We start from the raw sequence: 16,930 nt of genomic DNA, 5'->3' as shown, positions 1-16,930 counted from the left end.
AGTGAGTCTCCTCTGCTGGCCTGGACCAAGGGGCTGCCGTGTGGTCAGGGGCCTGTGAGCTAAGACCAGCCCCTGGCCAACAGGCAGCAAGGGAGTGGGGGGCCTCAGCCCCATAACACAGGGTCACAAATTCTGGCAACAATAGGGAATTCAGCAGTGGGTCCTTCCCCAGCTGAGCCTCCGGATGAGAATGCGGCCCGAGTAACACGTAACTTGCTGCCTAGTGAGACTGTGAGGACCCAGCTGAGATGTGCCAGGATTCTGCACACAGAAAGTGCAAGCGATTGTGTGCTACTGTAAGCTGCTTTGTCTGTGGTAATGTGTGGTGGCCACAGCTGACGGACTCACTCTCTCTGCGCTGGCCCCCACTTTCCCTGCTCCTGCTACAGGGCGTTATGCATCCTGTCCTTGCTGTGTGGAAATCTGCTCCTTCCATGGCCACTTACTGAGTTCCTGCTTATCCTTCAGAACTCAGATAACACATCCCTCCCCCAGGAAGCCCTTCCAGACCGCCTCTGCACTCCCCGCTCCCCCCCCACCCCCGGCTAGATCAAAGCTCCTTTTTATAGACTCAAAACCCCATGGACACGTCTTGATTTTCAAACCTGAATTGCAGCTGTAATTTTAATTTATCTGGGTCCCTGCCACTGAGGTTTAAGCTCTCTGAGTGCAGCGAATCTCATCTACCTCATTCAGGGCTGGGTACTCAGGACAGAGCATCTAGGCCTGGTCTGTCATAAACATCAGACGGGTGGGAAGCTGAATGAATAGTGCTTCTATATTCGATGCTAAACAGCACCGGGCCCCTTCTGCGGTGTAATGACAGTGATGACAGGACAATTCGGAGAACACAGGCATCCTTAGAAAACCCACGGGCTTTTGGGGGGGGGGTGCCGGGAGCAGGGGCAGCTGGGCTGAATGAATATAGTGTGTGTGTGTCTGGCCGGGGGCGTGTCAATGAGCTCACACACTAAAGTTGAGTTTCCAGCCCTAATCGCAGAGGTGAATCTTGGTGTCTTTGTCCCTAAAACATTTCATCAAGCGATTCTCGGAGATTCCCTGGCCCCTCAGAGGGCCCTGCAGCTCAATTGTTAGAATAAAGGGGTAAGTGTTACACGGCTCCACTCCCCGCCGCCCCCGCGCATCTCCCCTTTCTCATCGGCTTGGGAGGGTGGCGGTGAGGCACGGACTGGCCATTCCCAGCAGGGACACGCTCCCTTGAGGAGGGGATGCCTCGGCTGGGCCCCCGCACTGGGCTCCAGACTTAACCATGAACTCACAGCGCGCAAATCTGAATTTCAAGTGAACAGCAAATGCCTGTTTGCTTAGTGTGAGGATGTCCCAGACGTTGCACAAGACGCATGAACGGCTGTGTTCCGGAGGTTCTCTACAGACACACAGCCAGCAGGGCGGGGAGACGCGTTTAAGGAACCGGCTCACAGGCCACGGGGCGCGGAGTCGGAAACCCGCCGCGGCCTGGAGACCCAGGGCGGAGCGCACGCTGCAGCGCCAGCCCCGTCCTCTCCTCTGAAGGCCGTCAACGGATGGCGTGCGGCCCACCGCAGCCCCGACGGCCATCTGCTGACTCGACCTCTACTAGTTTGAAAGTTAATCACAGCTGGGGACGCCTGGGGGGCTCAGTCGGGGAAGTGTCCGCCTTGGCTCCGGCCCTGATCCCCGGGTCCTGGGATCGAGCCCCATCTGGGGTGGGCGTGGGGGTGGGGGGGGTCCCTGCCCAGCGGGGCGCCTGCCCCCCACCCCCCCCGCCCCCTCAGCTAAGTAAGACCTTAGTAAGAAAGGGAAAAGGAGATTAGTCCGATCTACAAACCCGCGTCCGAGCAACACCTAGAAGAGCGCTGGGCCCGAGCCAGGCGACGCGGGGAAGCGACCAGGCCGGGGACACACTTACCCCAGGAGGATGCTCGGCTCCTCGGGAACCTGAGGTCGCCGCTCTGCGACCCGCAAGGCCCGCGCAGAGAGCGGGGTGGCGGGAGAGCCGCAGCCCGGAGGTGGGTCCGGTGAGCGCGTCCCGGGAGGGAGGGTGGGCGGCGGGCCGCACTCCGCGCCGCGGACACGCGGACGCCGCGACCCTTCCCCCGCCAGCGCAGGCGCAGGAACTGCTCGCGACTCACGCGGCCTCGGAGCCCGGGCAAGGCCTCCTGGGTCCTCGCGGCGTCTCTCGCGAGACTGCGACCACGGTCTGGCCTAGTGAGACCCCCCGGCTTGGGTCTCTCGCGAGACTACCTCAGGCCCAGCCTCGTGGAGTCCCGGCGAGGTGTCTCGCGGGACCATGATCCAGGGGCGGCCTCCGCGGAGTCTCTCGCGAGACTGCGACCGAGGCCCGGCCTAGTGGGGCCCCATCTGAGTCTCTCGTGAGACTGCGACCGAGGCCCTAGTGGGTCCCCATCTGAGTCTCTCGCGAGACTGCACCGAGGCCCGGCCTAGTGGGTCCCCATCGGAGTCTCTCGCGAGACTGCGACCGAGGCCCGGCCTAGTGGCCCCCCCCCCCCATCGGAGTCTCTCGCGAGACTGCGACCGAGGCCCGGCCTAGTGGGCCCCCCCCATCGGAGTCTCTCGCGAGACTACCACGAAGGGGCGCGAGGAGCACGTGGCTGCTTCCGGGCCCTTAGATGCCGAGGCCCGAGCGAGGCCAGTGTCCGGCGAGCGGGCGGCAGAGGAGGCCGCGGCCTGTCCCTCCGAGGCGATGCTGGTGGCCGCGGGTGGCCACGAGGCGGGCCCCCGAGCTAGCGCCGGGCCGGGCTCCGTGTGGTTCGCTCGGTGCCCGCGGCTTCTGCGTGCTGAGGCCGATCGGCGGCCCGGGGCGTGCCTGGCCCCGTCCTCGACCCGCAGACGTGTCCCCTCCCGCGGCAGAGGGGCCTCGTCAGGGCCGCGAGCCGGGGGTGACTCTGGGCTCCCGGGGCGCCCGGCGTCCTCCCCAGGACCTCAGGAGAGGGAGGCAGAGGCAGGGGTCCCGGAGACGGGCGGACCCGGCGCTGCCGGCGGGGAGGATGGGGCCGCGGGCCAGGCAAGGGCGGGAGCCGGTCTCCCTGGGCCCGGGGGCCCAGCCCTGCCCGCGCCGGGGTTGTAGGACTCCGAGCCCCGGACTGCTCAGCAGTAAATCTGGTTCCTTCTCAGCCCGGGTCTGTGGCGACTCGTCGCCGGAAAGTCGCGCCTCCCTCCGCGGCCGCCCCCAGGGGCCCCAGCCCGCTGCCCTGAACCCGTGCTGTGCTGCGTTTGTTCTTGTTGTTGTTGTTTTTAAAGATTTCACTTCCTTGTTTGGTTGTCAGAGAGGCCGAGACAGGGAGAGAGCTCCAGCAGGGCCGCAGGCAGAGGGAGAAGCTGGCCGCCTGCGGGGCTGGCCCCCACCCGAGCTGACCGCACAGGCTCCCCCGACTGAGCCACCCAGGCGTCCCTGAGCCCATGTGTCGCCAGGGAGACGGGCACCCAGGGCGCGGTGGAAGGCTGCCGCGTCTGCACGAGGGAAACCCTAGCTTGGGGGACAAGAAGCGTCCTCCAGCTCTGACCCGTGTTTCCGTCCTTTTCCCGCTGGGATCCAGGTCGCCTTCCCCGTGTCCGGGAGCCATGGAGCCCACCGCGGGTGACCTACAGCTTGTGCCTGGGCCAGCAAAGGACGTCGCAGCTCCCGGTGCCCCGTGCCGCCGTGTGACCCTCTCCGCGGTGGTGGCCACTGGCCTTGTCCTGGTCACCCTGGCGGTCCTCGTGGGTAAGTGGCTGTGAACTCGCACGGGTTCACACGCTGGGCGACGTGCACAAAGATGTCGGGTGGCTCAGCGGTACCCGTGCTCTGACTCCAGGACCCGAGGCCTGAGCGCGCAGGCGTGGACTTGAAGGCTGGCCCTCAGGTCGCCAGGAGAAAAGTCAGGCAGGCCAGGAGCGGGGGCCTGGTGTGCACTGGTTGGCTGTGGGGGGCGGGTGGTGCATGCGGGGGCCACCGGGCATTCGCGTCTGCCACGGACCGGGCTCTCCCAGGGAGTTTCCACCACGGGGTGAAGATGGAGACAGATGGGGACAGGGAAGCGAACTTTTTTAAGGATTGAGGAATTTGAGAAGCTCTTGTACTTTCTGAAGCGTAAAGAACGGGCAGTGGGGCGTCTGGGTGGCTCAGTGTCGCGCGTCCGACTCTGGATTTCAGCTCAGGTCTCGACGCCAGGGTTTGGGGATCAAGTCCCGCATCAGGCTCTGCGCTGGGTGTGGCGGCAGCTTGAGACGCACCGTATAGAGAGGCCGTGATTTTGTACGGTTCACCGGCAGAATGATGTAGAGACGCCCACGTTAGAAGCAGAAGGGAGAGGCGCCGCGTAGCAAGAAAGGAAATCCCGTCCGCCCGTGTGCGTCAGTTTTTCTGGCGGGGGGGGTCCGCCCCCGGGTCACCTCCGGGGAGGGACAGCCCACGGGCAGGCACAGGGGTGGTTTGTCACCAGGTGGCCTTCGGCGGCTTCTGATTTTGAACCTGTGGATCCACCCACAGTGTCGTCTTGTTCTAAAGCACAAAACAGGTCACCACAGCTGGCCACAGCGTCCCTGCCACGTCTCTGTGGCTCACGGCCCCGCAGGTCTGCACAGGCACGCGCTGCCGGGGTTGAGCTCTCCTGCTGTCTTGTGAGAATTCGTGAGGGGACAGCAGGTCCTGCATGCTCTTGGGGGACTTGCCACTCCTTCCACCGAGTGTTCTGGATTCCCCCGCATGCCTCTCTTTTTCTGTCTTTATATATATATATTTTTTTTTTAAGGTTTTATTTATTTACCAGAGAGTAAGTGAGAGAGAGAGAGAATATGAGGGCTTAAGCAGGGAGAGCGCAGGCAGAGGGGGAAGCAGGCTCCCTGCTCCGGGGAGCCCGATGCGGGGCTCAATCCCAGAACCCCGGGATCGTGACCTGGTGAACGACTGAGCCACCCAGGGGTCCCCCGTCATGTTTCTACGGACGTTCCCTGAGAGACCGCGAGCCATTGTCATTCCTCCCCACCACAAAGGGCAGCTGCTCTTCCCCTGGTATCAGCCTCCGTGTGTCCCTGTGGCCGGGGAGGAGCCCCTGGGGTCTGTTGCCGTGAATGTCGTTAACAGTAGATAGTGTTTACGAGTCAGTGTCTGGCGGGGATGAGTTACTCTGCTCCCAGCATGCAGCGTCCTTGAAAACAGAGTCAGTTCCTCGTCCCCACCAGCCACCTGCACGGGCAGCTCATGGAGGACACCGCCTGGGCGGTGTCTAGAACATTCTGTCATCACAGGAAGCTCGCCGGGCAGCCCTGACCCGGAGCAGGCCTGTTCTGAGCTGGTGGGCTTCCCGCAGCTTCCCCTGGGGCGTGACAGTCCCCTTGCCGCCTCGAAATAGTGATAGGAAGTGGCATTTGGGGAGAAAAGGTTGTCCTGTGGTGAAACAGTAAGCTGGGAACCCCCGTGGGCTTCTGTGATCTGTGTTCCGGGTTGGAGACGGGTGTTACCGGAGCGGCCGGACTGCCCCGTGTCCCGAGTGCCCTGCGCCGGGCGGGCCTGGCGGAGCCCTCTAGTGGCCGCGGGTGCAGGTGCAGGAAGGTCGGTGCTCTGGGTGTGCCCCAGTGTGCGTGTCCTCGCAATGGGGAGGCGCGGGCACCCCGGGAGCACGCACACACGCGAACAGCAGCATAAACGCGGCCCCCTGGGACCCCCGAAACTGAGGCAGGCTTTAAGAAACACACACTTTTTAAACGTTTCTTCAGTTAAAATTAAAACGTATCCCCACCCAGCTCACGAGTTGAGCTGCGCACGCCAGCCTGGGGGAAGCTGGGCGTCGGGCACGCGTCGGAGTTTCCGTGGCTCAGTCATCATTTCAGAGGGAAGACACGGGCTCGTGGCGGGCGCCCGGTGGGCTTGGTCGGGTGAGCGAGCGGCTCTTGACCTTGGGCTGTGAATTCCAGAGCCAGGTCGGGTGTGGTGAGGCAGGAGGGAGGAAGCCGCGAGGCGGGGCGAGGGGCACGGACACTCCGGCCCACACAGCGGGTGCTCGTTTCTTCCGTCGTGTCCCCCGTGAGAAGACAAACCGCGTCCGGGTTTGGCTCCGAGTGCATGTTTAAGTCAACGGGGGCCCCAGCTCCTGCGGCCGGACGCGCACGCGGTCGCGGCACGCCGAAGTGGGACCCAGCCTGAAGGGTTAAGGTGGCCGCTGCTTTCACTGGTCTAACATCCTGATTATGGTCAGTGTTTTGGTTAGCGCGTCTTTCTGTGACTCCTAATATATTTTCGACATGTTTTCCGTGGTTGCTACTGTGTTGTTTGTTTTTAAACTTCGCGTGGCTCTTAGTCTGGCTGTCGTGTACTTCTTGTGATGGGCAGCACGGGCGCCGGGCGGACGTCTGCAGGCGTGTGGCCTGCGGCTGGACACGCCCGCGCTGGTGCCGGGCTCCCCGCCTGTGCCACACGGCCTTCCCGCGGGGTCCCTGCCTCGGGCCGGCTCCTCTGCAGCCGCTCTGCCCCTCCCCACCCACCCGTGCTCCTGGGTCTGCATCTTCGCGGCTGCATACTTTTGACACGGTTTTTCTGACGGTTGGAAACCCGTGTTCTCTCGTGGGGTGGCATCGTGGGGCCGTGGCTGTGGTCAGGCCCCTGTGGCATCTGGTGGGAATGGCTCCGGACGGGAGGTAGGGTCTCCGGAGGCCATCTCGGCCACTTTTGGCTGAAGCCAGCTTCAGGCCCTGAGCCAGGCACACCTGGTGGTCAGACAGGGGTGAGAAGGAGCTTGTCCTGTCCTCAGAAAACTGGGGGACACTGGGAGCCTTCAGGTGGCGACCGGAGAGTCCGTATCCAACCCGGAACACGGGTTGGGGGTGGGAGGGAGCACTGAGGGGCATCACTCAGGGCCTCCCGGGAGGTCGGCCCACCCGCTGTTGGGGTGATGGCCCAGGTGGCAGGGGGCCTGGGAGGCTGACTTCACTGCCCCCTGACCCCGAAGTGGGGCTCTCTCACGGGGCCCTGGTCTCGTCCGCAGCCTCCCTCTCTACACAGGGTGTGGACGTGGAGCACACGGCCGAGCTCCGAGGGGTCCGGTATGCCGGCAGCTTGCAGCAGACCACCTCCGACTACTACCGCGCGCTGACGCCCACGCTGGAGAGGCTGGTGAGGGTGGCCGGGGGCTGTGACCGCACCAGCAGAGCCGAGCGGGGGGACGCCCGGGCAGGGATGAGGGCACGTGACGAAGAGGGTGAGGCCGCTGTCCCCGGCGCCGGCGGGCTCTGGCACACAGGGGAGTGTGGCATCGGTGGGGACTGGCCCCTGCTGGGCCTGGAGCCGGCTGACAGGTTGTACGAGGAAGTCCAGCGGCGGGATCAGAAGCCACACACGGGGCTGGCGGGATTCTGAAGGCGGGCAGCCGCCGCGGAAGGAGGCAGGCGGTCGGTGGCTCAGACAGGGTTTCTGCGGGGCCCAGCCGGTCTGTGTGTCGTGTCCACCCGAGGGAAGTGAGAGTTCGCGTCCACACAGAAAGCCCGCACGCCCACGTCCACACCCACGCAGCAGCACTCACAAGAGCCAGAAAGTGGAAACACCCAAATGCCCTTCGGCGGGTGCTGCGTCAGCACAGGGAGGTCCCCACGCACGGGAGCGTCCCCAGCTGCCAGCAGGGGTGAAGCCCCATGCACGGCCCTGGGGACAGACCCCGAGCCCATGGCACTCAGGGAGGGACCCAGACACAGAAGGCCCCCAGGGTGTGAGTCTGTGCATGTGACACGTCCCAAGCAGGCTCGTCCGCAGACGGGAAGGAGGCTCGAGGGGCCGGGGCTGGGGGGGGGAGACTGCTGGGGGGGGCGCGGCTGCTTTCAGGCCGGTGGATTGTTCAAAACTGGGCTGCGGTGATGGCGGCACCACCCCGGAAGGCCCTGAGACCCGTCGGTGCGTTGTGCGGCAGGGGGGGGACATCCCTGTGGAACAGTGTTCCAGCCTCCTGCTGGGCGGGGTTGGAGGGTCACTGGCTGCGCAGCCGCGGTGTGCAAGGAGCCCCCTCCGCCGGGGCTGGGAGGTAGGATGAGGAAGCGGGGCGGCCTTGCCGCGTCCTACCGTCCACATCCGGGCCGGCGCGCTTTTCCCCCAAGGCCAGACGGGCAAGGTCGTGGGCTTCGTGGGGCCAGACCCTCGGCCCAAGGACTGGGCGACTTGGCTTGGCCTGAGGCAGCCGGCGAAGTGCCAGGGGCGGCTGACGCCTGATCTGTGGGCCCCGCGGCACACCCTCCAGCTAGCCTCCACGCGACCCCAGCAAGATCTTCCTTTTCTTTTGATTTTTCTCCAACCCTTTGGGGACGGGAACACCATTCCGAGTCTGTGAGGCGATGACGTGAGTTCGGCCCATGGGTGTCGGGTGGCCGATGTCAGCCCCACACCCTGAAGCAGGGACCGAAAGAAATAGAACGCAAGCCCCGTGTGTAATTTAAGATTTTCTAGCAGCTACGTTAAGGGAAAAAGGTAAATTTAATTTTAACGATTTTTTTATGTAACTCAGAACATCTGGAGTATTATCGTTCTGTGTCACTGACATCGGTAAAGTGGGGATTAAAGAGAAAGCTATATTTTTTTATTTTACTGTTTTAAGATTTTATTTATTTGACAGAGATCACAAGCAGGCAGAGAGGCAGGCAGAGAGGAGGAAGCAGGCTCCCCGTGGAGCAGAGAGCCCGATGCTGGGACTCGATCCCAGGACCCTGGCTCATGACCTGAGCTGAAGACAGAGGCTCAACCCACTGAGCCCCCCAGGCGCCCCTCTGCTGTAGAGTTGAAGCATGAATTAACGAAAATGTAAAAACCAGTTCCTCTGTGGTACCAGCCGTGTTTCAGAAGCGCGGTAGCCAGTGCGGCCAGTGGTGGGCCGGTGGCCGGGGCAGCAGAGAGCACCCGCTGCAGTCCGTGGGCTGCGTGCGGGCCGGCCGGTCTGAGTGCGGGCGCGGGGACGCGGACTGGAAGCGGAAGTGAGAGAAAGAGGTTGGAGGGAGTTTGGGGAGGGAGAACCGTGTACTGCGGTCTTCGGGAGCAGGCCGGCGGCCAGCTTTAACAGCCACGCCGGAACGCTGACCGTGCCCGGGGCCGCTCTTAGTAACTCCACTGGGAGAGCAGGTAAAGCGGGATGTCCTGTTGCCCTCGGTGGAGGTCCCGTGAGGTGCCGGGGGGACGTCGGAACCCCCGGCCTTGGCGCTGCTGGGGCAGCACCTGGAGCAAGAGCCACGCCAGCTCCCAGGGCGGGGCCTCTCGCTGCTAAGCCGATACTGTCCCCGGAGAAGTGGACAGTGGTCACTCGAACAGCACACGAAGGATAAGCAAGTTCCAGTGGCATCTGTTGGCACAAAGTAGGCTTTTCTTGGTGTAAAATTCACATAAATTAACCACTTGTTAAAATTTTCTTTATTTAAGTGATCTCTGCGCCCAATGTGGGGTTTGAACTCAGAACCCCGAAATCAAGAGTCAGATGCTCGGGGCCCCTGGGTGGCTCAGTTGGTTAAGCACCTGCTTCAGCTCGGGTCATGATCGCAGGGTCCTGGGGCTCCCTGCTCACCGGGGAGCCGCTTCTCCCTCAGCTGCTCCTCCTGCTTATGCTTGCTGCCTCTGCCACATTAATAAGTAAATCTTCAAAAATGAAAGTCAGATGCTCTACCGACTGAGCCAGCCAGGAGCCCCCAAATTAACCATCTTTAAAGTGAACAATTCAGTGGCACTTAGTGTAGTCACAAAATCGTGCAACCATTACCTGTCTGGTTCCAGGACATTCCATCACTCCCAAAGCAACCCGGTCCCCGTCGGCCATCACACCCCTCCCCGCCCTCCGGCCCCACGAGCCCCCCTCCCATGTGGGGAGGGGCCTTGTCTGGCTGTGTCTCACATGTGGACTCGCACCCCGTGTGGCCTCCTGCGTCTGGTTCCCTCCCTGCGCGGCGTGGGCTCGGGGTCCGTCCCGGGGGTAGCACAGGGGGCATCGCTCTTCCTGTGGATGGACCATGTCTTGTCCGTGCGTCTGCCGATAGGCCGCTGTTCTCATCCAGATAGTTTCAAGGTCTGCAGCTCTGGGACCGGTGTGTGTACCGGGAGAAGGGGCGCTGCCCCGCGCGCTCTGGCTCTGCGCACGCGGCAGGTCCCCGTGGGGCGCGTCCGCCCCGTGGCCTCAGCGTGTGCGGCTCCTGTTTCTGTCACAGTTCGCAAGCAGCTTTCAGGAGACGGAGCTGGAGGCCAGCTGTGTGGGCTGCACTGTGCTGGGCTACTGGTGAGTCAGGGCTGCCTCCGGGGGAAGGGACCCCGGTGGCTCCCGAGAGATTCCGGAAGATTCCAGCAGGAGCCCCCGTGCACGGGCTTCTCTGTCCTGCAGGGATGGGAATCCCAGTGTCTTCGTGCATTTCTGGCTGCGCTTCCTGCTGCGAGGCCTGCGGTCCCTGAGTCTGGGCCTGCAGGAGGAGCTGCTGCGGCAGGGGCTCCGGGCGCGGCTGCGGGGCCGGGGCATCCCCCTGGCCGCCCACGGCGCCATCCTGCCCGCCGAGCTCACAGGCAAGTAGGCGGTGGACGCTGGAAGGATTAGGAGGCGGCCGTGGGAGAGGAAGCTGGAAGTTGCATCGAACTTCAGGCTTTCAAGGGTTGCTCCCTCCGATGACCAGTGGACGCCCCCAGGGCGCTTTACTCTGGGCAGCACAGAGCCGGTGACCGCGGCCGGGGGCAGAGTGTGAATGCTCCTGCCTCTGCCGCCCTCGGGACCTCTGTTGAGACCAGTCGGCTCTGCTCTAACAGGAAGGTTCCAGACGGTGCACGAACAAACGGGCACAGCCGTGTATTGGCAAAACTGTATCTACAGAATCAAACGGGCTGCGTTTGGCCCGTAGCCATTGCTTGGCAACCCTGGTGTAGGTATAAGAGTAAACGCGATTACACCCCAAAATCCGATGATGCAGATTCCTGTCGTGCCCCAGAACCGCATAAAATCTGATGACGCGTGCATCGCGACCTGGGAGCCGGACACGAGCTCGGTGTGTCGTCCGGTTAAACACCGATTGCACTGACCCTGCCTGCCCTGCAGGACAGGACGGTCCTTCCCCACCAGCCCAGACGTGCTCGCTGCGTCCCAGTAACCTCTCCACCAATGCTGGCTGAATTCTCCTCAGTTTCCTGCCTGCGTGGCCCACAGAGGGGACCCCCAGCCCCAGGTGGCTCTTGAGCGCGCGTCATGCAGCCAGTGAGGCTGGGCAAGAGACTCTTCCATTGGATTTAACTTCAGTTGATTTAACTTACAATTTAGGTGGCCCCCATGGTAGGCAGTGCAGCTCTCGGCTTTGCAGTCCGGCGTTTTCAAAGAGCTGCGGAGCTCCCTGAATGCGCGCACAGCTCTGGTCTCTTTCCCCGCAGGAAGCCGGGAAGGGCCACTGACGGAAAGAGACTTGAAGTCAGGTACGTCTTCCCCTCTCCCAAGGAGCTCCCCGCCTCTGCAGAGTTGGTCTGATTGCAGGCTTGCGATAGGTTTCCCGGACTTCTTTCCAGTACACAGAGGGGTCCCTCGAACGCAGTAAATGCTGCTTTTGCGCACCAGCCTCCTCCAGGGGACCGGAGGGGACAGGTTCCCAGTCCTGTGTGGGCAAAGTGTTTAAAGAGGAGACACTTTGAATTACACATGGCCAGACACGAGGGAGAGAAAACATTAACGATTTTTTTTGAAAAGCGGTGTAAATCTGCTGTTAAAAGAAAAAAACAGACAGTTTGGAAAAAAAGAAAAGTGGCACTTGCCGTACAGAGTCCTCAACTAGGGGTGATCCAGGCCCCAGGGGATGCTGGGCAGCGTCCGGGGACTTCTGTGGTTCTAAGGATTGGGACCTCTGCGCCCAGTGGGTAGGACCAGGAGTGCTGCGCAGCCCCCACGAGGAACAGCCCCGAAGCGTGTGAACTAGAAACTTGAAATGGTTAGCACGGTGGATTTTATGTTGTACGTATTTTACTGCAGCTTGAGAAGTCCAGTTTCGTCTGTATTTTGCTCTAGAAAAGCGAGGGCGCTGGAAAACGTGGGAGCACAGGTGGTGCACCAGTGTTTCTGCTGCACAGCCCTCGCCTCGCGCTGGCCGGCATTCTCGTGTTTCGTCTCTGTACCGATGCTGAGAAAATTATTTCGGGAATGTTCAGGGCTAAAAAAGTAAAAAAAGAGATGTTTTCCATGCTCTAGAGGCTCTGAGTAGACCTCTTGCCGCAGCCAGGAGAGACCGAGTCGGGAGGCAGAACCTAACCTGCGGGTTCTTCTCTGCCCTCAGGTCGCTGTCCTGGGAGCGCCTTTTCCTGCCGGAACAGCCAGTGTGTGACCAAAGTGAACCCGGAGTGCGATGACAGAACCGACTGCTCGGACGGATCTGACGAGGCGCAGTGTGGTCAGTGTCCGGTCGGGCCGGTCCCCGGGCCGTGTCCCCTTTCCAGGGCCGGCGGCTGGCTCTGCTCTCTGGCTTGCTGTGCACGTGGCCTGCGGGCTCCCGGGAGAAGCATGCAGGGGGACCCGTGGTGGCACAGTCAGGTGCTCCCCGAACTGTGGAAGCCACAGGAACTGGGGCTCTGTCCGACAGGCCGTGGGATTTGAGCAAGGGAGTCTTGCGGTCGGAGTGCGGTAAGGCTACGCGACGTTTTCTAGCAGTGCTGGCCCAGGCGCTAGGGTCAGAGCGGCAGTGCGGGCGGAGAGGAAGGGGGACAGCGCTCCTAACAGCGGCGCGACTGTGTCAGCCGGTGGATGCGTCCACTGAGCGGCGGCTGGAAGGTTAGTTCCCCCAGAGGGAGGGAGACGGACACCAGCGCACGAAAGCCGCTGCTTTGCTTGATGCAAGTAACAACAGGTTAGAAGAGAAAAGGCTGGGGCGCCTGGGGGGCTCAGTGGGTTAGAGCCTCGGCCTTCAGCTCAGGCCGTGATCCCAGCACCCTGGGATCGAGCCCCGCATCGGGCTCTCTGCTCAGTGGGGAGCCTGCTTCCTCCTCTCTGCCTGCCTCTCTGCCTACTTGTGATTTCTGTCAAATGAATAAATAAAATTAAAAAAAAAAAAAGAAGAGAAAAGGCAGAAAGCCCCACTCGTGACCAGTAGCAGCAGGAAGTAACCGTGTCAAGCCTGTGACATCATAGAGTTATAAAACTCCGCCGAAGGACGTAGACGTGAGCAAAACCAGCCAAGACCGAGATTTCCCGAAGAGAGGACGTATGAGAATTTTGGAACTGGCAAAACCCACGATGAAGGGGACACCGGCTGCGTGTGGCCCCTGGCTGTGGGGGCTGTGGTCGGGGTCCACCGGGCTCCCCCGGGGGCTGTGGTCACTGAAAGCTGTCACAGAACTCGGGTGCTCGATGACGGTAACTGTGTCTTCCAGTGAAAAGGTCCTCACAGGAAAGGCGCACAGGCAGGGTGTGCGCGAGAGCAGGAGTGAGCCAGCGTCCTGCTGCCCTCCCAGTGGTGCGGTGGGGACCGCCCTGAGCTAACTCACGGCGGCAGCACATGACCACACACACGGTGTTTCCGAGCAGGGCGGCTCGCAGAGCCTTGGTGTCCAGGGTCTGTCCTGGGGGTTGCTCCCATGGCCATGTAGCCCCGGCACAGCTCGCTTTATGGAGGAGAGTCCCAGAGCTGGTGGGACCAAGTGCCATAAACGGATTGCGGGAGGCTGGAGGCCCGAGTTCACGATGTCCGAGGGTCTGGTTCCTCCTGAGCTGGTGGAGAATCGGGGTCCTGCTTCTCGCCCAGCTTCTGGGGTTTGTGGGATGCCTGGCACTTGTCGGCTTGTAGAAGGATCCCCCAGCCTCTGTCGTCGTGTTCCAACGGCGTTCTCCCCGGGTGCCCGAGTACAAATTTCCCCTTCTCCGAGGACACTAGTCATTGGTTTGGGCCCTCACTCGTGACTTGGTCTTACCTGGGTCATCTGTGACAGCCTGTTTCCGAAGAAATCACATTCACCAGTGTCGGGTGTTAAAACTTCACCTTCTCGCGGATCACAACTCAGCGGGTAACAGTTCACTGCTGCTCCAGACACCAGGCAGCTGCTACGTGGCCCCCGCGTGGCCCCGGGCCGTCAGTCAGTCCCGCTGTAGCGTAAACTTCCTGCGTGACCTAATAATGCCCCAGGACAAAGCTGCTGTTAGCATCAGTATTCCAGGGGCGTAGAGGTGCCCCGCCAGGAGGTGGTCAAGGGCCAGACTTTCTTTGAAATGTGTTTGGACAGGCTGGGGCTGCCGAGTTCAGGGTCACTGTGTGGCCACGTGAGCTGCGGTGGAGACCTCAGAAGCAGGGGCCCCTGGCGGGAGGAGGAGGAGGAACATGCCCCAGGCAGGGAGGGACACAGGAAAGCAAGGAGCTGACCCTTTGGTTTCTGAGTTGGCACATCCCCGCATCGACTCGGAAGCGTGAGTCCCCCCCCCCCCCGACCCGGCTGTGGCCGTGAGCATGCGACATAACGTGGCAGGGTGACAGCTGCCGGACAGCTGCGCGGGGCGGAGCACAGGGTCCCGGTCGGCGTTCTCTGCCACTCCCCGGTGCGTGCAGCCTTTGGGGTTCCGACATCTGTCGGGCAGCTGGGGAGATGGGGCAGAGGAGGGGCGGGGAGACCCCGAGGGAGTCGGCAAAGCCAAGTGCCAGGAATCTAGGACACGTCTTTGAACGAGAGGTTCCACGCGGGCACGCTGGGAGCACAGTCACAGCCGCGCCTCCTGCGGCTCCTGGTTGGTGACCTCTGTCTTGCAGACTGCGGGCTGCAGCCTGGCTGGAAGACGGCCGGCCGGATCGTGGGCGGCGTGGAGGCGTCCCCCGGGGAGTTCCCGTGGCAAGTCAGCCTTCGAGAAAACAACGAGCACTTCTGCGGGGCGGCTGTCGTCGGGGCGCGGTGGCTGGTGTCTGCGGCCCACTGCTTCAGCGAGTGAGCCCGTACCCCTTGGCCCCCTGTTCCTTCCCGCGCGGGGGCTCCCCTTTCCTGGCGTTCTCAGAGCCTCTGGGGTCTCTCTTCTTTATTTTTTGTTGTTGAATCTGAATGTGTTCTTGTTGTTTAATTTTTGAAATCATGGTAAGACACGTAACGTGAATGTACCGCTTTAACCGGTGCAGTTCAGCGGCAGGAAGCTCACTCACCCGGTCCTGCAGCCACCCCCGCCCTCCGGCTCCAGAACCTTCCATCTCCCCATGTGGCGACTCCATCCCCACGAAGCACGCACTCCCCACCCCTGCCCCGGCTCCCACCCTCTCCTCTCTGTCTGTGCAGATGGGACTCCCCTGGGTCCTCCCGGAGTCAGGTCCTGCGGGATGTGTCCTGGGTCTGGCCGCTCTCGTGGAGCTCTGTGTCCTCGGGGTCCCTCCGCGAGGGGCAGGGGTCAGGGTTCCTCCTTCCTCCTTCCGTCTGAGCAGCGACACTCCATTACGTGGACGTACCACATGGTGTCCACTCTTCTAGTGGCAGGCGTGGGTCATTCCCAGCTGCTGGCTCCTGTGAGTCCTGTGGCTTTGGGCAGAGGCATGTAGGTCTGTCTTCAGGTGCCCGCTTTCAGGTCTCCCGGGTACAGACCAAGAAGTGGGGTTGCTGGGTCATCGGGTAATTCTGTGTTTAACCCTTGAGGACCCTCTACCCCTGGGCGCTGCACCATTTCCCGTCGTGGCCAGCCGTGCAGGAGGCTCCGGCTCCACGCCCCCACCAGCACTTGTTGCCACCTGCCATTTTGACTTGAGCCGTCCAGCGGGGACGCACCATGGTCATGATTTGCCTGCCCTGAGGCCGAGTGACAAGGAATATCCTTCTGTGGGTCTCCTTCAGAGAAATGTTTGCGTTCTTTGCCCACTTTTGAACTGGGTTGTGGTTTGTTGTTGGGGATGGCCAGAATGCTTAACGAGCTGGTCAGAGGTGGGAGAAGGTTCTAGAAGTCTCTGCTCCAGGCATTGCTGTTTGGTAGCTGTGGTCTGGGGAGTCCTGTGGAGAGGGCAGGGTGGCAGCAGCCCAGCTCCCCCCAGAGACCGTGGCCTCTCCCATGGGGTGCTGGAGAGCCCCGAGTGCGCCCTGCTGTCCGCCTCGGGGTGACGGTGTTGGGGGGGGGCGAGGCCAGAGACAGGGACAGCTCAGGGCAGTAGGAGCCCGGAGTTTCCCCCTGGAAGTCTCCTTCCTCCCATGTGTAGTTACGACGCCATCAAGGCAAACCCAAGAGGAGGAAACGGTTCTGGCGACACCTGTGTTACCTCCTCCCCGATCCGGGCGCGCGGCCTCATTCTGCTGGGTCAGCGCTCCCGCCTGCGGCCTGGGCCGGAGCTGGGCCGGTGCGCACAGATGTGTGGGCGCCTTTCTTGGCCAAACCATCTGACGCTGTCCCTGTGACCACGAGGCGTCCCCCCCGACTCTGCTGCTGGAGTCTGCTCCGATGGGGCAGGGGCCCCGCACGCCCGTGATGCGGTCACACGCCCGCAGCCTCCGCCAGCGTCCCGTGCACATCCGACTCGCCCCGTTATCCCGAGGGCCCGTGCCCGCCTCCACCGTTTTCTCTTTCTTACGTTAATACAGATACCGGGAAATGTACCATTTGAGCCATTTTTAAGGCAGCGAGAGCTTTGGCCTAGAGCGGAGCGGAACGTTCGGGGGATACGGCGCGAGGGTGGGCGAGCGGGGCGGGCTCTGTGACGCGGAGCCTGGCCCCGGGTTCCGCCGGGGGCTGTGCTGTTCCGGCGCCTGGCTGTGGGGCCCACGAGGTGCCTCGTGGGGCCGGGATTAGGGTGAGGGGAGCAAGGCACTCACCAGGGAGGGAAAACGTACGGGGCCGCCGGAGACCGCCATGGTGACGCGTCACATTTCACATCATGTGGCAGAAAATACCAAAATGAGCGCAAAGATGAAAATCAGTGAATGGAATATGCACTTGTGAAATCGAGCGCCGACCCGGCAGGCGGGGGCTCGGGGAGGGCGAGGCGGTGACTAGAGCCAGGCCGGGCCCACCCGGCTTCG

General features: G+C 62.3%; 1 protein-coding gene across 5 annotated transcripts in view; it reads left to right on the top strand.

The window, feature by feature from the left end:
- Positions 1-982: 982 nt before the first annotated feature.
- The window catches only part of TMPRSS9 (transmembrane serine protease 9), a 29,421-nt gene continuing 13,473 nt past the window's right edge, over positions 983-16,930 (top strand). The window contains exons 1-7 of one of the 5 annotated variants that reach the window (XM_004777979.3): positions 2,652-3,724; positions 6,981-7,108; positions 10,162-10,229; positions 10,332-10,511; positions 11,361-11,398; positions 12,247-12,360; positions 14,701-14,872. In XM_004777979.3, coding sequence (XP_004778036.1) covers positions 3,421-3,724; positions 6,981-7,108; positions 10,162-10,229; positions 10,332-10,511; positions 11,361-11,398; positions 12,247-12,360; positions 14,701-14,872 — 1,004 coding nt within the window. In that variant the 5' untranslated portion in view covers positions 2,652-3,420. Of the gene's footprint in view, positions 1,105-2,651; positions 3,725-6,980; positions 7,109-10,161; positions 10,230-10,331; positions 10,512-11,356; positions 11,399-12,246; positions 12,361-14,700; positions 14,873-16,930 lie in introns of those variants that run through there. The other 4 variants (XM_045087127.1, XM_045087109.1, XM_045087133.1 and 1 more) reach the window with 4 other exon arrangements.

Source organism: Mustela putorius, unplaced genomic scaffold (genome assembly GCF_011764305.1).
Source record: "Mustela putorius furo isolate JIRA1106 unplaced genomic scaffold, ASM1176430v1.1 tig00000095_pilon_pilon_pilon, whole genome shotgun sequence".
Taxonomy (NCBI): Eukaryota; Metazoa; Chordata; class Mammalia; order Carnivora; family Mustelidae; genus Mustela; species Mustela putorius.
The sequence above is the reverse complement of the archived record's forward strand: the minus strand, read 5'-3'. Positions and strand labels throughout refer to the sequence as shown.